This window comes from Rhyacophila brunnea, unplaced genomic scaffold (genome assembly GCF_057557595.1).
Source record: "Rhyacophila brunnea isolate RB1 unplaced genomic scaffold, BYU_Rbru_1.0 scaffold_6, whole genome shotgun sequence".
Classification (NCBI taxonomy): Eukaryota; Metazoa; Arthropoda; class Insecta; order Trichoptera; family Rhyacophilidae; genus Rhyacophila; species Rhyacophila brunnea.
In genome coordinates, this window is record NW_028233276.1 from 10857921 (window position 1) to 10879780 (window position 21860).

Sequence of the window (21860 nt, forward strand, 5' to 3'; positions counted from 1 at the left end):
GTGTCCATTTAGCGACATGATAGCTGCCAGTTTTTCAACAACAGTGTTTTTAAGTTCTTGTTTTTCGAAAATTGTGACTTGTTTACTGAAAACAAAGTATGCACATTTATACTATACATAAAAATATATAGTTTTTTGTATTTCACCTATAAATTGTATGTGTTATAGTAAAATAATATCAAATTATTGAGTGGCATGTCAAAAATCTAACCTCAAATTGTATAATTTGGATCCTTTTTGATTTACATAATATAAACACTAAAAATAATTTCATATAAAAATATAGTGAACTTTCACAATTACTAGTTATTTTTTTTGGATAATTAGTCGCTATCGAGTTATTTGATGATATGTGCCATTCTTTGAAAAAATGTTTTTCATAAAAATTGCGGGTAAAAATAATTATTTTTGTTTTCATTCAAACTGTAATAATTTTTTGAAATACATATCTCAGAATGAAATAAAATAGTTCTGGAATGTTATATGTATAAGTAGAAGCCTATATTGCAGAACAAAATTTTGTTTATATTGTCTGAGGATGGAAAATGGGAGAAGCGGAGGTTTTAGTGCGAAAGACCTTGAAGACATGGGTAAAGACGCATTCCTGAGATTATTTGAAGGAATTACAGAATACCAATGTGTGTTGGATAATGAAAAAAAAACCTATTACACATCTTCACTTTAGAAACAAGTTGGCTGATCAGCTTTTGGCAGGATCTTTTACTTCACGAAAAAGGGTTGGTCGACCTCCATTTCCTGACGATATCAATTCAAATCATTATCCAGAAAAATGTACACTTCGTAGATGTGGTTATTGCAGCACTACGCTGAAAATGATACGAAACTCAGTAACAAATTGTAAAGTATCCCTTTGCATACCGTGTTTTATGCCGTATCAATTATCTGAACAAAAGAAAAAGCCAAGAAAGCCTTAGAAATGTTTATTATTTTGAGAAATTTCTATAAAATTAATAAAGTAATTATTATTGTTACAGAAATAAATGAAATTATAATTTTTTCCTAAAAAAAATTATTAAAAAAAAATTCTGTGAACAAATATTTTTTTTACCTAAATGGACACCGGTCAGAAAACTGACTGCTGGGAAATCGATAATTATGAAAAAACTATATACATTTCAAAAAAAAATATATTTTTTCTGTTCATCAAAATGAATATAGAATACATCAAAAAAAAAAATTAAGCACATATCTTTAAAAAAAAAAGTTGTCCTATAAAGGGAGGGGAGGGTTGTACCTACAGAGGTACCTAGCGGAAAAATACGAAGCTTGCAATTTGATACATTTATTTGATAATTTACAATTTCAACTGTATTAATTAATAAATATGTATCTGAAAACATTAAAAAGAAGTTTTTTTTAATCGAGCTTCAATATTGGGACCATCCTAAAATAAAATTTGATATAAATAAAAAGGATTTCAAGTTATACTTACACATTTATATTTTTATAAAAATCGATGTTTTTTTAAATAAATATAAAAAATATTAGAACGATGAATAATTCAACTACTGACTGTCTTAAATTTGCGAAAATATAAAAAAATAAATCCCCCACCGACGTTTGTGTACGATCGTACAACATCGGTTATGGGACGATCTCGTCGTCAGTCGACCCCTTGTCATTATGTGTCAAATTAAGATGTATATATACTAAATCTAACATAATCGTAGTATTCTATCGTTATTTTCGTGTTGGAACAAATACTAATTGGAATGAATTATAATTTACTAGCATAAATGTAGTGTTTTATTCATCGTCATGTTCGTTATAATTATTGTATTATTATGTTTCCGGTTATAATGAAAAATGTGGCACATCATACATAATATGGCGAGTGGCAACCACAATATGACTGTAATACAGCAAAAATCCTATTCCTCCGAGCTGCAGCTGATAGATTATTGAATAATGCCTCAGCCTAAGCGATCGAAGCTCCAAATCAATAAAAAATAACTAAATATTTACATAATATATCACAGGGATTGTGTAATTCAATATCATCACGATACAATAATTTACCTAAGGTAGAAAATATACTATTACCGCTTTTATTTCTTCTATTTAATCTTTTGATATGTTGTTTGAAACATGACTTAAAAAACGTATGAAATTTTGATAACCAAACGAAAACTCATTTAGTTAGTATTCATGGGTTAGTCATCTTTCAAATTGATCATATTATTTTGTTTCATTGGTTATACATTTGTTAAAAGCTGCATTTTCTGCATTAAGAATAGCTTCTACTACAGTATTCGGAAGTTACACAAATACAGTGTGGGTTAGAAATAATTAATTACTTGTGCATATAATCATCGGTTCTAGGTCGTCCTGTTCGTGTGGGTCTTTGCGGAACACTCTCAAATCCTTGCTCGATTTATCTTTAGTATTACAGCTAGTAGGAAGCGAACCTAGACCCCGTCAGTTGGTAATAGTGAGACTCGATCATTACTGACTTGTTAATTAATTTGTTTGCCACAACACAATTGGAGGAAGTTACTTGTATTTCTGTTAGTAATGTGCCATTCTCTTCTTGACTTCAGTTTAGATGGTTGAACTCGAATCTCAATCTGTGATGACCGATGAAAGTTGACATATTACGTAGAAAATCGTTTTGACGACCGTTTAATAATATTGATAACTTCCTAATTTATCTGGTTGGTGGTTACTAAGATGTCATAAATAATGTATGTTGGTATCTATATAAAATCTCATTCCTATGACTGGCAGATTATCCCAAAGGCGCCAGGGATGCGCAGGGGTGTCAAAGTAGCCCGAAAATATTAGATAAATATATTTCATTGAAAAATTGATGATATTTCATACAAAAATCCCATGCGGGGTAGCTTTGTCTCTTACTGTAGTGAATAATAAAATCGCATAAATTGTATGGGGAAAAATCGTCGTACTTCTTTATATGACCGTAGGACATTTATGTAGGGATGTTTCAAAACATTGCATTCCCTCGAAGTTTCACTACAAACCAATTAAATTGTAAGTAATGCTTACAGGTAGGTACCTTAATGCACCTCTGACCGGTGTACTACCCGACAAGACTATAACATACTGAATTAATACAAACTATTAGTTTATTTTTAAGTTAAGGAATTACCCATTACTTTGTAGTTATTCCGCAGATTTCATGTGACAAAAATATCTCGATCGAAAGAACAGCTCATTCTCTCGATCGACAATAATTTGCAAAGTTTACATACGTCGGTAACCAACAAAAATTACGTGTTACCCGTGGCACCTATTAATTATATGTGTGATAAAAGTATTTAAATTCAATTATAAAGTTTCAATATTTGTAATTCAGTGAGTTTTACACTTAAAACCTTAATTTGTGAAAGATTTTTGAACTTTCCGATACATCGAACACCTTCTACGTTTCTATCATAAAATAATATACTAGTGCATTTCGAAGTAGTCGTGCAGTAACTACTACCTGCATTCTACAACAAGCATGGTGGGCACAGCCGAGTGTTCGTCCAAACTCCAAAGTGACTGATTTCGTATGCGTCTAGTGTCGCGTAAATAGTAGTTATGTAGGCATATCTATATACCTCCATTCCTCGCATGGCCTATCGAATTGCATTGTTTTATTTGCATCTGAAGTCAAGGCTCGAATCACAACAGCATTGTGTATTTCTTTCAATCAGCTTTATTGATGAACGTGTCTCTGGTAGTAAGTGCATTTGTTACTATCAGTGGCGGCATTCCTTATTGCACTAATTTACTCAGGCTATTTAATAAGCTTAGGGTTTTTACATTTGCGCAAATCATTACCTACCTAGTTACCTAAAGTAAAAATACTTTCTTGCACTGTTACCAGTCATTACCTACATGTTATGTATGTATGCATGGTATCTCTTCAGTAGGCTTTCATATTTTAATATCTGCATATGTACTGGCCGGTAACAATAAATTGTGCTGTTATATTATATTCATTTAAATTGTGCAATATAACTAGAGGGCTGCTAAGCGTAAGGCCTCAGTGGCAGCGTTTTGCAGTGCGGAGCGTGCAGCGTACATATTATTGTGTGCACTCGTTTAACATGCACGCCGCACGCTTTACAGTTTACACAGTGTAGGGAATTTCGGTAGGTACGTTTTATGCACACCGTTGTCCGCCACTGGTGAATATTTTTCTTCGTTTAGCTTACTAGCAATGCATTGTCGTGATTGATGCTACATGTCGATGTGGCGACGTATCCGGTTTGATTCCCAGCAAGCCCTTTCAGTTCAACGCATTGTCTATAAACTAAACAAAATAATGTATTAATTCATTTACTTACATCAAAGACCCATCAAGCACCCTCGGCCATCGACATACAATCACCTCTCTTTAATATTATATAAGATAGAACAAAAATATACTTACTTACATAATTTAATTGAAAAATATTTATTCGAAAAATACTTCATGGAATGCATCTTCCCAAAGAATAGATTATTGTGAAATGTAATAAAAATTATCATATCTCAATTTGCATACTGGCAGCAGTATTTCCGCATATTTGTACGTTGTTTACCATCCCATCGCCAATACCCTAATAGTCGCTGCAATAAATCAATTTGAAGTGAATATAGTTATTATGCTTTTAAGTATAATTAATACAAAATCCATAAATAGTTAAGTGAACGTTAAATTAATTTAACACTTTTTTAACAGAGAATAATAAGAATACGGTCGGTCACGTAAGACGATGTAGCCAGTAGCTACTTATCAATATTGCACAGTATTAGAAAACAACAGGTACCTAGATAGCAAGAGTCGCTCAATTTGACCTATTATAACTTCCCTGAGTGACTATTAATTATCTGGACCTGAGAGGTAAAGTGTCGTACATACCTACTATCCGAAAATAAACTTTACTTTTTCGTGGAGGCGAAAACCGAAATCATGTCATTGTATTCTTTTGTCACTCCCTTATCTAATAGTAGTGTTTCAATCAAGATTTTTGTTTAAAGTGAATGAGTTAATATTGTTTTCTTTGTACACTGTACCCTCAGACTCAAGACAGTGTTTAAAAATCATGGGATACTCCCGGAGGACGACTGATTTTATTTAAGATCGCGTAATACAACTGACCTGTCATCCGGGGCTCCGGGTTCGATCCGGTGAGGTCACAATAAATATTAAACGATTTTCTCAAAGCCTGAGTGTTTGATTGTCTCACTTCTGCTACTAAATTACTGTTTCTACACTATCGTCATTGAACCTCATGGCCTGTTCTTATGGAATTAGGGTTACCTTCTGGGTGTGGCTGTAAAAAAATAAAATTTTAGCCGTTTAACTTCTAAACTCCGTGTGCAAAATCGACAATAATATACCAAATCTATTCTCCATTTTGTGTGAATTATACCTACTATTCGATAGAACTAATAAACCTGACGTCAAAATACATAAAAACTCCACAACTAAAATTTGTCAGAAACGTCGCTTACCTCTGGGGTCCAGTTATATTTATCGCACTGACTGTCGTCCAATAAAAATGTTGAGTAGTCATACCAATATAGGCCACAAAATTGGACAAGTTGTGTGATTTGAACTCTACTTGTATTTTCTTTAGCAATATTGATGTCTTGGATTCAATCATTTTTTATAACACAACAAAATATACATAATACCTATTTGTGTTGAGTTATTTTATTTTATTTTGGTTTTCAACAAAGTGATTATTAACAATTTGCCATATTTTTCATCCGCAATCATTTATAAAGTAGGTACCTACTTAAGACGAAATTTTTTTTTAATTAACTATTTTTTTATTCAACGAATAATTCACAAGATTTAAGAATGTAACATTCTAATTATTGAACATACTATTTTGAAAACACTTCTGAGAAAATATATTTTAACCAATAGAAAAAATATTTTTGAAAAAAAGTAAGAAATCGAAATTTTAAAAAAAATTCTCAGAAGTGTTTTCAAAATTATGTATGTTTATTTTATTTTGTTTAATATACTTATTTAAAAATATCGCAAACATGCCAAAGCGATCATTTTGAAGTCTATGGGATGATAAATTTTAAAATTTTGGCACATTTAGGTACATGTATCACTGAACAACAGATCCATGAAGATCATTCTCCTGATATCGTATCATTATTATTATCTTCATGGAATGGATCCTGGCTTCGGATGACCAGACGTGTGACTCCACGATGAGTTTCGCTCGCACAGGATCCAAGGCCATTACGCCTAAATAATGACAGCGCTCGGCCATTATATCATTTCTCCGGATCGACTATGATCTTGATAATATTATGATTACGTGAGGTATACGATAAACCACTTTCCGTTTCACTTCTCAACCATGTTGTATAAGTTTAAATAATAACGATCTCCTTAGACTTTATAACTAAGACCACATTGGCACAATGTTGTGTTAAGTTTATAGTTTCATATTTATAATATTGGTTATTATATAAATTACTTGGACACACAGCTTACGTATACTTAGTATCGCCTTCTTATTATATATAATAATTGTTACAAACAATGTAATCAAATCATCTGGTATGCATTAACTGTAGGAAATGTTTTAAACAGGGATACCGTATATGGATATGCTTCTGTTTACGGTAGCGATTGACGACAGCAAAGTCAGTCTGTCTGTTGGGCATTATTGAAATTATTGCCGTCTTGCCTTGATGTCGTATCAATATGTACAGCATAGGGTCATTATTTGCATCAATATGCGATTCGAAGATAGGTATCCAATCAATCAATCGGTCCAATATATGCAAGTTGATTTTATTTTCTCCGGTTGGCTAGGATTATTGATAACATGCGAATACATCAGGAAGACGTTGACCCTTATTGAGTTATTTCAACAAGTAGCAAGGTATTTTTGTTATAACTTATAACTTTCCCACCGTGGTTGTCTATTTGGATAACTTTAAGTATCTCAGACTCGATAACTGGATAATTCGATAAATAATTTGTCAACGTATGCATGTATTTATAATTCAGGACATGCAGGTACATGGTAGGGTATATGTTAGGCATCACACATTACATTGTTGAAGGAAACCGTAATTATATTTTTGTAACATATGTACTTTTTGATTATTCTGTGAACAATTATTTTGTTAATTAACTGAGGAGTGCGGATATTCACAATTTACACGTGCAAAGCACAATTGTTATTTTTCGTTCAATAGATATTAGCCGAAAATCAATATTTTAGGGGGGTGCTGGACGAAATCCCGAATGCTGAATTCCCGAATGGCCGAAATCCCGAAAGCCGAAATCCCGAAGGTCGAAATCCCGAATGCCGAAATCCCGAATTCTGAAATGTCGAAATCCCGAATGCCGAAATCCCGAATGCTGAAATCCCGAATGGCCGGAATCCCGAAGGCCGAAATCCCGAAAAAGTAAAACAAATACAAACACCAATAGTTGCGCAATCTTGACTTGCGCAATTTTTACAAGAGAGACAAAACCCATTTTTTGTAGAACAAATGGGTTTTTGTCTCTGCTACAAAAAATTGCGCAACCTTAACGCTTATCTTGAATTGCGCAAATTTTACAAGAGACAAAAACCCATTTTCCACAAAAAATGGGTTTTTGTCTCTCTTGTAAAAATTGCGCAATTATTGATGTTTGTATTTTTTTATTTTTTGGGATTCCGGCCATTCGGGATTTCGACCTTCGGGATTTCGACCCAAACCCATTTTAGGGAGCGATGTGTTGATTGAAACAGTGGTTGAAAATGCCATAAAAGTGCCCAACTTTGCACAGTGGCCCAGAGACGGTCACTTGTCTGATATTCTTTTTCAAAATTGATGATAAACAATATAATATTTAACTAAATAAACATATCAGAGATTTCTGAAATAGTAGAGATTGCAGGAACCAAACGAAGTGTTTTCCTATTTTTTAATCTTGCGACCATTTAATTTTATTATAATAATGTATTCTAACGAAAAAAACAATAACCTAGCTAAACACGTTTAAAATATAATGATATGTTTTATTATAATATTATGAAAAGTTAGAACTACAACCGCACGCTGTATCGATCATTGATGGCAAGGGCACTCATAACTTATTCAGCTCATTTTTTTTTTAAACATATTGTGGACATTACAAAATCTAAGTTTAAGACGTTCACAACTTGACATGAAATATTATTAATGAAGAAAAGTAATAAAAGCGATAAAAATGAAAATATAAAAATAAAACATAAGTAATATAAACGTACAAAAGCAGTGAAAATACAATTATACATCTATACATTGATATACTACTAGATGAGCAGTTCCCATACAAGTGTCATTTTTAAAATGTACCACAAAAGATATAACGAATATCGTCTTATAATATTTCCTTGTAGGTATAATGCGTTAAGACCGTTAACATAGATTCCCGAATTTCACCCGTATTGCCCTGGCTGTAAAACTAAATTTGCGTTCTTGGAATAGTGAACCTAAGGGTGCTACAACGCAAAACAGACAGAGCAAGTCGTCATGCGCTGACTATTAGTTAGAGTAAGATGCAAGCTAGACCGGGCTTACTCAGTAAGTTTTAACAAAGGCCGACTCGCTGAAAATCGGGCGTCATTTTAAGAAGCATATGATTCATCCAGTGGTATATCAATGCATCTATATAAGTTCAAAGAAGTAAAACCGAGTTTGCTAAGGAGACCCTATTTTGAGAAGTTTTATTATAGCGTCCACCTAACTAACCTCACGCAAGTGGAATATTTCAACACCCGAAGCAATTTTCTTGAACATAATTATCGTATTCCCAATTACTGGTATTACCAGTGGCAGGTTGGTTCTGCACCTTGGGAGAATAAACAACTGATGCTCTCTATTTCTAATATAGTTATCAGGGACACACAGGTCAATACTGTCCAGAATGGCAGAGTTCTCATTTATACCTCGTATAAGTCGAAAAAAATACGTAGCTAAATAAAGATCTCTTCTAAATTGCAGATTGCAGTAGTTATGTAAGCAGTAACAGGGTAGAGTCATGAAGTCCACTATCAGCAGTAATGAGGCAATGCCTGAGAAGATTGTCGACCTTTTTTTACTTTCAATGTTTTCCGAAGACACCTTCAACTGTCATTATTAAAAATAATAGCGTCTACTCAAGTTTATATGAAAAAACTTATATCTTAAATTGAAAAGTTTCAAACTTTGCACATAAATATCGGAAAAATAGTAATACTTATACAGATTTGAATTAGATCAATTTTCATTGATTTTTTCCCCTTGGAAACTAGACACCTCTCAACTTTGAAATAGGATTTTTTGGGTTGACAAAAAAACATTAGGTACTTTAAAAAAACAAACAAAAGCAAATCCAAAAATCTCGGGATTGCAAGCCACAACCAGTGACGTCCCGTGGGGGTAGGCAGATTGAGCGTCGCTTGGGGGCGGCAGTTACTCGAAGGGCGGCAAATCGAGGAGAATCATTTGGAATATATAGAAATAGCTACCTAAACTTAGTAATAATGAAAATATCTTTCCATTAAAAAAATCGGCTCACTGGTTTTATCGGGTTCGCGATATCTGGTTTATTTCCGTTGCCCTTGACGTCCTTGGTGACCAGAAATGACACGTGCAGATTTGCGAATAATTGGTCTGATATTTTGTCAGTAATGTATCCATACAGCACATTTCTTAGATATTGGACTCATGAAAGGATGATAAAAATATTAAATAAAAAAAATGAGGCGGCTTTTTGGCGCTGCCTAGGGGCGGCATTTTATCTTGGGACGTCACTGGCCACAACCACTAGATTGGGTGGTCGGGTGTTGGAAAAGGCGTAAGTAACAAAAATGATTAGGAACCACAGAACAGATAATAAATAAAATTCCGTTAGGCTATAATTCAATACGCTACATTTTGATGCAGGGTTTTGAATGTGTGAGTGTCCTACGAAAATGAAACACGCATTATGCACGTGCAATAGTGTGTGTCAATATTAAATGAACGTCAATGCATAAACCGAGAGCAGTTGTCAGTATTCGACGTATGCCGTATTCTTGACACGCGTTTAAGTTTATCCCAGATTCTTCCTTACTCAAGATCGGTTACCTGCTTCTCCTTACCCAACTAAAATTTGACTTTTTCGTTGAGACACTTAATGATTTTTTAGTGTGGTCAGGAGTCGGGACGCGGTTTTATTTTATTATTGCATTAATGATTATTATCTGTGATTATAATACTATGTACAATGTGAAATACTAATTCCTTTCTGAGCACACTATTTATAACATACAATTCCAACGTTGGTTTGTAGAATCAGTATATTAAGTGACACATACATATAAATCTTCTGGGTTTGTTTGGGACGTGATTTCTGCGTGGGTCCCTTTTTTAAATTAAAGTAATTTATCTCTTGAAAAGGGCCATGGATTAGAATTAAGGTATGTCCGTCCTCTAGCTTTTCTTGTCTACAGACCTGCCTGAAAAGCGGATAACAAAATCGTCTTGATGGCAAAAAAGTTTCTTTCATAGACATTATTTGTTTTTCGTAATGTGACATTATCATTAATTAGACCAAATTCTTTGGCTTACTGGAACAAATTATTATAAATTGTTATAAATTAGGTACCACTATAATAGTCTATATTTTTATTTAAGTCTAATGCCGGGTCCACACCGAAAACAAGTCGCGCGACAACTCGTTAAATTTTACGATAAGCATGATAATTATCGTAAAATTTAACGAGTTGTCGCGCGACTTGTTGCCGGTGTGGCCGCACTTTTATGCTTCAAATACACTCTATGACGATCGGTCATATATATGTCGAAAAACCCGTTTCTTATGTTAGCGTCCTGTGTCACAGGGTGTCACAGAGTGTAAATACGATGTCATAGCTGTCATACAATATGTATGTATAAATGTCGGAATGGCATAGATTTGATCATAGACACTAAAACGCTCTTAGCATATATGTGCCCGATCGTCATATAGTCTATTTGAACCTTAAGTATTTTGGCAACCGTGTTAACATAATTTTGAGCTTAACGGAATAAAGTAAGTAGGTAGTGTTGGTACACATCGACTATTTTTATATTCTTGATAATGGTGTGACTACCGAAACGGCTGTCGATTAACTATACTATAACTAACCTATCTACAAATCATGCCAATTAGGTCTATCTCTCTCTCTCTCTCTCTCTCTCTCTCTCTCTCTCTCTTCTCGGCCATTCCCTCATGGCTGAGGATCGTGAGCACATTGAAAGTCCGTCATCTTAGTAGGTTTACTATTAATTGTAAATTCTAATGCTATCGAGTAAATGCTATCTTTGCACCTCACGGTAGCTACTCAGATCAGTCGCAGGTTAGATCCAGCGACCAGCAAAAAAAACATTTTGGTTTTCAATGTGTGTGGTCTAGTGCAAGGTTCAATAGGTTATAGACGAATGGATATCAACGCTCCTCGTAAAAATGTATATTAATGTAACCTCCACTGTCTGAAGACCCACATGTGTCACGTTTCAGCGAATTGCTAATTCACTTATTTACTTTAATGCTATCTCAATATTATTAATTTATAATATAGGTACCTAATTGGTTTTATTCCTAATATTGGATTTCTGTAGTTTACGGCTATATCTTTTCTCTATGTTTTCCCGCTATATACAAAAAAAAAATCATGGTATTAGTAGTGTGTTTATAAATTTGAGTACCCACATACATAATGATGATTCTCCTGGTAGATATACCTAATACTGATCGGTGATATCGACCGATTTGTAAAATTGGCAACCTTACTTGGGGCGCTCACCCATTCAATCAACTTAGCGCAAGACTTCCCCCCTCCCCCAGCTGCTCCACCCACCTCTCGCCAAACAATAATACAAATATCTTGAATGCAGAATTGATAATAATGTGGTGCATAATCTATATTATTTTTTAGTGCAACGTCGAGTGCAATTTTTTGGTCGACTTCGCTTGATAAACGAATCGACTTTTGAACCGCTCCTCGGACAGTGTGTATTCTGTTTTATTATGCATTCGTAGCATGGTTGCCAATACTATTATTGCCAATAATAATTTACATTTTTTTTTTTATATTATATTTACATTTTTATATTATATAGACATAGATTTTTCGGTTACATGTAAATTGTACGTAAAACATTTCACTGTGACGGTTCGTGAAATATGTAAAGTTATCGCTCCGTCTCACGGACAAAATAAATTGACCGTCTGAGCTAGATGTGCCATAGATATAACAAAAAATCATAAGCACACTTATGTTTATAATATACACATAAAATTTGTATATCATCAGAAAATTTTCGAGCGCTCCGGTACGTAAACTTTTCCATTTCGAGCGCTGGCCGTACATTTCCGATACAACATTTCACGGTGAAGTGTGATACGGCGAACTGCATAACGTACAAGGTTCCGGGCACAAGATTTTCCTCTGCCACTGGTTACTTCCATTATTGTGCCAAAGTCATATGATTAAGAATATTTTCTTAAGGTCACTCCTACGATGGCGTATCACTGCATACAAACGGCGCGAAGCGATATCATATATTGTATAGACGGCCCTCGTAGTCCAGTGCGTAAGGCGCTGGCCTATCACCCGGGGGCCCCGAGTTCGACTCGGTGAGGACACTATATATTTATGTGATTTTCCCAAACCCTGGGTGGTTGTGATTGTTTTTCTTCTATTACAAAATACACTACTTTCATTGGGCATCATGGTCTGTTGTAGTATTAACAAGAGGAAAGGGGGGGGGGGTATTAATTCGCGCAAATTAAAAATGTACTTAATTATTGTTTTTAACATATTTTCTGATATTCCAGAAGTTTAAGATTACCCCAAAATTTTCATATATATTTTTGAATTCGTGCGATAGACCTAAAAAAACCGCAAAAAAAATTAACTTAAAATCGCATTAATTTGGATGGATAATGGAATGTCGAAAAAATATCTTGCCATTTTTTATAATAACATTCCCTGTTTCTACATTGTGTGTAGTTTTTTTGTAGTAATTAATATGGAATCTTAATTATTTTCGGCAACCCTGTTATGAACTGCAGTATGAAATAATTATTAATAATTAATCTACTTTGCACAATCACTAGTAATTTTATATCGTAACGGACAGCCAACCGCATTGCACTGTTTAATTTAAATGTCCATTATGTCTTTCGGACCGAGGCACTTCTATCGTTTCGTTATCAAAATTATTTATCAATAGTAAGCACCTACTGACTCGTTAACTCATAAAATAAACGGAGTATGTAGGTATGTATATGAAATAATAATTGAAAATCGATTACGCTGCTTGGTCACTAAATTTGTTTTCCCAATATTATTTAGATCAGCAGTATACCTAATGGCTCTACAATCCAAACCTATGACTATCTTAATAGTAGGTATCATCACCTTTCCAAGTGGGACGTTATGGTGACTTTATTCTCATTTTGGTAATTATTGGTTTATCGTCGTTCATCATCCTTCACCATCCTTTTTCGGCGTTGCGTAACTATCCTGAAATTACGAAAACATGGGAAAATTGTATTACCACATACACACTAAGAAAATTCCTACATGAAACAACCTTAAACAAATTAAAGCTGCTAGCCAACACCTCCGCCGTGAGCGTGGACCGGCTTTACTTGAGGTTCTTCTTGCCATTTCTGATGAACTTGTTATCAGTATCTCCTCCATAAAACTATCGTGAGCATCTTAGTTTTCGTGTCCATCTTGAGAATCGTGACACCTTTCAAATGCCTTAGTTATGTCTCTCCAGCGATTCTCGTATTCCGTCCGCATAGCAGCTAGATATGTGCTGTTAAAATATAGCATTTATTGCAACAAGTACAAACATCTTATTGTAATTGTTACAATAAGTGCTAATACTTTGATACAAACCTACCCTAAGTTTGATAATATTTATCACTTTAGCGGTCGATAAGTATAGAATAGACCCAATGATCATCCATATTAATCCTAACAGATATACTAAACACATTTTTCCTGGATCAGGGCTGTCCTTGGGTAACCCAAGGGTCACATTAAAAAAGATCCATCCAAAGCCCACATCCATTATAATAAACACGTTGAAAAAGTGCTTCCGCGAGTAAATCTTCTTGTTCTATTGTGCCAAAATAAAAAAAATTGAAATGTATTAATAAATTTAAATGGCCTAACCCACAATGCCGCACAACATCGATCAGGGGTCGTGTTTTGGACAGTCATACGCAGGATGAAAAACATATCTTAGTTGAAGTTTGTATAGGTGAGACTTTAGAATAGAGACTACATTTTTCAAAACAAGCGAGCCTATGAACGATACCTAAAAGTTGTGGTACCTATGTAAAGTTCCCCAGACTGGAAAAACCTTCTAAAATCCCATATAGCTTGTAAGACCTGAGTATTTCACAAGCACTCATTATTCTGTCACATTGCGCTGCTCATGTGTATCTATAACTTAAGATGCCAGCACACCAAGCGTCACCAAGATTGCACCTGAGTAGTAACTTGTATTTTGTTCTATTCCAGATGCACAGTGGTCCTGTACAACACGCGCAAGAACCGGCAGCACCATATCCTGAATGCTTCCCGCAAGACCATCACATGCGTGGCGTTCAGCACGTGCGGCCGCTACCTGGCCACCGGCGAGTGCGGCCACGCGCCCTGCGTCAGGATATGGGATCTGCAGGACCAGACTAACTCCGTCCAACTCGCCGAGTTCCCCTCGCACAAATATGGAGTCAACTGTGTGGTGAGTTGGTTTTATGGTTTTTCATTTGATCCACACCCACTGCTTCATACGGTCTACGGCAGCATCGAAGTCTTCCAGCCACGCAAACCCCCAACTGCTTACATCACTCTTGTAATTTCGGGAGATTAAGCCCCCTGAGACTCCTCTGCAAATGACCGGATGGGATAAGAATGATTGCTAAACCTAAACTAATGTCATTAGCCAAGTCTACACTCGGGACTTTTCCGTACGTCTCACGTATTGAACACAGGGCATGCGTCGTCGGCCCTCAAATCGGTTTGAGAATGGCCGCCATTTTGTGATGAAAGTACTAGCGCACTGCGATCCGACCGGCTTGGATTTCTGTTCAACACCCCAGCAGCTTCGTATTTTTTCGGTAAGATTCGGGTGGTTCGTGCAGTTGCTTGTCAATAAATATATTTATTTGAGTCTATTGGTCGTCGATGTTAAGAATAGTTGATCATATTGGATGTAATATAGTATTGAAATATTACGATTTTTTTGCAAAATGTCGACTGAAATGATGACAATGAATTTTATTGAGGAGTACCTATAGGGCACATTGCGCATTATGGGATATAACCCATAAAGATTATACGAACAAACTGAAGCGCAGGTATATTATCTGACTTCACGAAGTGAAAGCTGCGATGAACGAATGTAGACACTAAAACGGATTCATCTCCTCTGTGCGTGCAGAGTGTAAAACCAGAGTTTAAAAGTTGAAGAGGAATTGGGTGATGAATGTGGACTTCATGATGAACTGTGTAGAAAAAACATAGCATCCCTGAGGCTCAGACAGTGAGGTAGCTTGCTGCAGACCAGCGACATCCCGTGGGGGCAGGCAGATTGAGCGTCGCTTGGGGGCGGCAGTTACTCGAAGGGCGGCAAATCGAGGAGAATTATTTGGAATGTATAGAAATAGCTACCTAAACTTAGTAATAACAAAAATACTTTTCCATTAAAAAAATCAGCTCACTGGTTTTATCGGGTTCGCGATATCTGGTTTACTTCCGTTGCCCTTCGACGTCCTTAGTGACCAGAAACGACACGTGCAGATTTGCGAATAATTAGTCTGATATGTTGTCAGTAATGTATCCATACAACACATTTCTTAGATACTGGACTCATGAAAGGATGATAAAAATATTTTTAAAAAAATGAGGCGGCTTTTTGGCGCTGCCTAGGGGCGGAATTTTATCTAGGGACGTCACTGCTGCAGACAAAGGGTAGTGTAGTCGTTTCTTGGATGTAGTACTATAGTACCGATAATATGATGATGACCGAGGGAATGGAATGTGGAATATGAAACTCAAGTAGGTATCTGAACATTATTACTTCAGATATAATGTGGAAATAGAATAGGAAAGCGTAGAGAGGTCATTCACTGGCGTAATAAAATTTGAAGCAGGTATCAGGGTCTTACCAACTACTAGATACTGGCAAAGTGTCAAAAGGAGAGTTAGACAGAGATAGTATTTGTGGATGCTGGATATAAAGAAGTTGACAGCAGTGGAGTTGGTGACCACAACCACACTGTTTTAAATATTTTGAAATAATGTATCTTGCACTTGATGTTTCTGTGTCTTCAAAAGCATTAAAAAAATATTTTACCTCTGAAACTATATTATTGATAATTTTATTCTTGAATTTTTTTATGAACATGAATTTTATTATTGCAGTCGTTCTCAGTCAACTCCAAGTACCTGGTGTCGGTGGGCTCGCAGCATGACATGATAGTCAACGTGTGGGAGTGGCGAGCCGGCCTTAAATTAGCTTCAAACAAAGTCTCCAGTAAGGTGAAGGCGGTCAGCTTCGCGGAGGGCGGAGGTCATTTTGTCACCGTTGGGAACCGCCATGTCAAGTTCTGGTATCTGGAGTACTCGAGGGGCGCTAAGGTGAGAGACATTATAGTTATTATTTATTCAATGTATCCACAGTGATAGGTATGGGTTTATGTAGGGTGTTGATTTATACTTTTACATTTATTGAAAACACTGATTCAGGGACATTACGTAAGTATATTTCGCTTGACAGGAAACAATTAATTATTAATAACATTTGTAATCGTAGGCTTTGGCGCGAAAAAGGTAGCGAATCGTATTTAGAGGCGACGTAAGGGCTTAACAAGGGTAGGTAGCCGACTGACCGTGCCCACTTCTTGACCCTCAGTCCGCCCAGAAACAGATAACGGTAACTTTGTGTTTCTTTGTTTAGCTGTGCGTGCATCTTGGTCTAGCTTCGACTCGTTTACAGTTACAATAATATGATCATTATATTCTCAACTCTGTCGATTGGAGGATTGTTGATAGGGGATTTAGGCATTATAATATTTGGTAATAACAGGTACCTATGTAGATTAAAATAATGAATAGATATAGGGAGGACACTTCACATATCATTGAATATATCACAAACATTTACTTGGTTGAGACAGTATTAAATCTGACTTTACTTGAGTTCTATTCAGGTGGCAAGGAAAGGAAAAGTGACAATGACCACGAGCGATCTCCATAGAGTAGGGAAGACCAATGGCAGTATATCTTTGTCGGGAGGGTAGACACATGAGAGATGTACATTGTTATACAAGATTTATTATTGAAAAATACACACGGAGAAGCAATGTTGGGAGTTTGCACAATAAATTTTTATTTTGACAAATTTATTATGATTTACAATGAAATTTTGACTAAATAATTTGATTCTTAAATGGCTATGTGCTATTTTAAATAATATCAATAATATTAATTAGTTAGTATTATGGCCAGACAAACATGTCCACGCCAGGAAAGAATCCAGTGATCTTGGTAACAAAACTAAGTAAACGCACAAAACAGCACACAGCATGATACAGCATGATTAGGTTTCAAGTCTCAGATGTAATTTTTTACAACCTGAGATACAATCAATGCTTGAGAGATTCTCTAGAATTGAGGTAAATCACGTTTCATATATCTTAGATTCAAATTCAAATTCTTATCAATTCGAAAAAATATACATGTGAAATATCACCAGCTAATGAATATAAACTCAGATCTAATGTTCATAATCTAATATGATTAACATCCTTTTATTTTTAATGCCTTTTACTGTAAACTTTTTTAATTAGGTACTTAAATTCAATGACAAATTAGAAAGAATGAGCGATTACTTACCATTAATCCATTTTGAATCCTTTATTTATTATAACTTCTTTGATACTATATTTTCAAAAAATTACTATTAATTTAGGTACTTAGATTATTTTATTAAAGTTTAGGAATATCAATTAAAATATTAGTCTACAAAAAAATAAGACAAAAGACAGCAATCTGTGTGTGTTTTTTATGATAAAAATATGCATATCAGATACTTGCCTAACCATTTTTGACTAAATTTTGATTTATTGTTTTACCAAAAAATAAGCTCAACTTTATAATCTTGATAATTTTAATTGCCATATTATGTAATAATAAATAATTTATGTCTCCCAAATACAGATGGCTCTGAATGCATTGATTCTAGAAAATGGCCACACATTATTTACTTATGTCAATAATGGGTTTAAATGGTTGTTTTAGTTAATAGCAGGTGATTTAGGTATCATTCATTTCAATTCCCCACTAATTAAGCAACTAGCGATGTCTCAGTTACTTATAAGAAATCTTGTAAAACCAGTTTATAAATTATGGCAAAATGTGATGACCAAACATTTATTTTATGACATATTAATTTTTGGAACTCTCAAGAACGTTGCTAATTATGTATAGGAATGTTATTGATTTGCATAGGCCATATATGTGTGTATTTGTTTTTTTAATATCATACTAGGCTATTTCTCATACTGATTCTATTATTCAGTATATTTATTTATTTTTATTTTATTTATCTAATAAAACAAATACATTATGGACATAACAAATCTAAATTCAAGACGTTCACAACATGAGATTTATATTATAACAAATATTACCCTCAGAAGAGAGATGAAGAGAATATTATAATATAATAGTATAGAATAGTATAAATCTTTGCTGCCTCATTATCATGTTTTTTAAGAGATTTTTTATGTTTAATGGTTGCTAGCCAATTGTTGCATTCTATTAGATCATGGTTTGTGTTAAACTGCACATTGAAAAATGACATGTGCATTTTCTGAATGAGAGATTAGATATAATTAACATGATATTTAAATGTGGTAATTAATTAATAATTATCTGGTCAGCAGTAAATGTGTTAAGTTAAACAGATTATGCTAATAAAAAGTTGATTCCTATTTGATTCCTATGACTGCATGAAAATATTTTTTTCAGAAAAACTTCCTTTTTCTATACCTACTATGGTATACTTGCCAAAGCATTAGGTATATGTCGTTTACCTAACTTCCAATGAAGACCAACCTTTATTCAACAAGAAGTTGCTCCAAAAATGACATTAAAGTATAGAATTCAATGGATTATAGTGGGATTCTTAAAATTTTATTTTCTTTGGCAAACTTAATATTGATTGAAATATGATTTACTTGGCAGAATTCCATTCAGAAATTCCATAGAAAATTTGACGAACCGGAGCGCTCGCCAATTTTCTGAAAATATTTATCTAATTTTATGTGCCTACCTATATATTTTTTTAAATAAATGTGTTTGTTTTTTTGTTATATGAACTACCTAGCTGAGATGGTCAAATTATTTTTTTCACGAAGCGGAAGGATAATCTCCGGGATTTCATTAACTGGAGCTGTGCTCCGGCGCGTTCCAGTTCATTTCGAACACTGATTCTGTTTTATAATAGATTATTATTAACGACATTATACTATTGCAAAATTATCATGATTGTGTTGTGATTTAATGCTTAAATGTATGGCACCACAAGCAATATTGCTACTTACAATAAGCTATATGTTTCACTTAGTGGCAAATCATGATTATTTTATAAAAAAATCGTTCTCTCCTATACAAAGACTGAATTCAATAGTTTGTAACTAATTAATAATAATGATATGAATATTAAATAATTATGGTAATATGGCCACCCCAAAGAGGACAGATGTCCCAGATGAATCTTAACAGTATATCATTTTTAATAATTGTATGCATATTAATTTTAGCTTAGTAAACCTGTATCGGTTCTTGCATATCAATGATTGTCGGTGTATATGCCTCCAGTCACGTAGTGAGTATTCATTTTGACCATACTAAACTCTTCTCTTTTGAATTCCTATCAACCGGCTTGTCCTCACATTGAAAGTTTATATTTAAAGAAACTCGATAATTAGCCGATTTCCACCTCAGTCAAGATTGCCAATCTTTTACAACTCAACTAAATATGCAGATTAGTAGTGAGAAACTTATTCAAGTATTTATTTACTCATAAGTAATTATATAAACATTCCAACAGATTAGCATATTTGAATTTATGAAATAGATACCACCTATAGATAGTAACATTGTAGTTTTACACATGGTTTAAATGGTTTTACACCTAAAAAAATGACCTATAAACAATTTTTCAAATCAGAAAACTGAATAATGTTGAACTAATAGTAGTCAATGAAACATATAATAAATTCAGAATTTATCAATAATGACCAACCTTTTATTATAATAAGTCAACACTGGTGTAATGAGTAAAGAAACAGCTTTCATCTAATATGATGCCTTGGACATTGAGCCACTTACGGAGGTTGCATTACCTACCAAGACAATCTTCTTCTGCTTCTGCTCACGCCTCTACTACCCTATATTATGACATTATGGCATAAAGCCCACCAAAAAAGCGCTCGGTGCGCTCACTACTGAGTAGGCCCCATCCCACCCGCGCATTACCCTTCACCTATGTAATAAGGGGCCCAAGAAGCACAAAATAATTATTATTTCAGCGTCTCTCATAACAAAGCAATAAAAATATTATATTATTTCTCGGGGCTTGTAAATAATATTCACGATGACATCATTCTACCAGCGAAATATTGGACACGCAGCAAACTAAACAATGGGTTCACTGTTATTAAATAATGGCTTCTCGCCCGTCTATCGACGACGCTTCAAGGAGCGTGATTTTGCTTGCCGTGTTTAATGAATGGGCTACGTTGTATTTTCGTTAATTCGTATCGCTGAGAAGCCAAAAAACGATGAATCATGGGGCACGCGGGCACAATGCGTCATCAAATCCAGTGTGCGCTGGCGTATTTGATTACGTTGTATTTTCGATGATTCACATAGAATATGCGCGAGCGCCCCGCAAGTCCGCTTTAGTGGACTTTATGCCTATGAGCTAAAGTAAATCATACTTCTTTTTGAAAAATATTGCCATAGTATGCAACCTTTTTGCGCTTAATTTTTATTCAACATATTATTGTGTGATTATAATCGTAGATATGTGCTTACGCCAAGTTTATTACTGTATTTATTTCCTTTTCCATGCCGTGCTGTCGTTTTACAGAGCCAGTTGTCATCCGCGACTGTCGTAGTGTTTTATGAATAGATTACTGGGATTCTTGGAGGCCACCGTGCGGCGTCCATTTGCTCAACCAAAAGAGCGGACATTGACCAAGAAGAAAAATCTAAATTAATTTGTTAAGTATTAAGTGTGTTCATGGGATTTTGTTTTAGGTAGTTTGTAAAATAGTGCGATAAACATTTGTATTCAATAACAGTCAATACAGATTATAATTGTTATATTTAATACTACCAGATAATAATAATATATTGTCAGAAATAGTAGATATTTAGGAAGGGTTTTGCTTTATTAGATCATCTTGTTATCCAAAGTGAGAGTGGAAGTTCACATGTGTTTTTTTTAAACTTTAAATACTAATGTTTTAAGTATGTAATAACTTTTGTTTTCAGTACAAAGAGCCCGTCCCTCTGATGGGTCGGTCGGCCATTCTGGGAGAGCTGCGCAACAACGACTTCTGCGATGTGGCGTGCGGCCGAGGGACCACCGCCGACTCCACTTTTGCCATCACCAAGAGCGGACTTCTCTGCGAGTTCAACAACAGAAGGCTTCTGGACAAATGGGTGGAACTCAGGGTAAGACTATCATATCACTACTGCCTTGACTGCAATAATGGTGTAGAAAGAACAAAAAAAATATTCAAAAAACTGTCTTCAATCAATTTATGATTAGTGCAAGATTGATAG

The 21860-nt window shown here is 34.7% G+C and overlaps 1 protein-coding gene across 1 annotated transcript in view; it reads left to right on the top strand.

Moving 5' to 3' along the window:
* Positions 1-21860, top strand: part of Wdr62 (WD repeat domain 62) — a 282962-nt gene that overhangs the window by 222532 nt on the left and 38570 nt on the right. The window contains exons 4-6 of the mRNA XM_085956946.1: positions 14517-14739; positions 16422-16637; positions 21567-21749. Of these exons, the coding sequence (XP_085813072.1) occupies positions 14517-14739; positions 16422-16637; positions 21567-21749 (622 nt within the window). The remainder of the gene's footprint in view (positions 1-14516; positions 14740-16421; positions 16638-21566; positions 21750-21860) is intronic.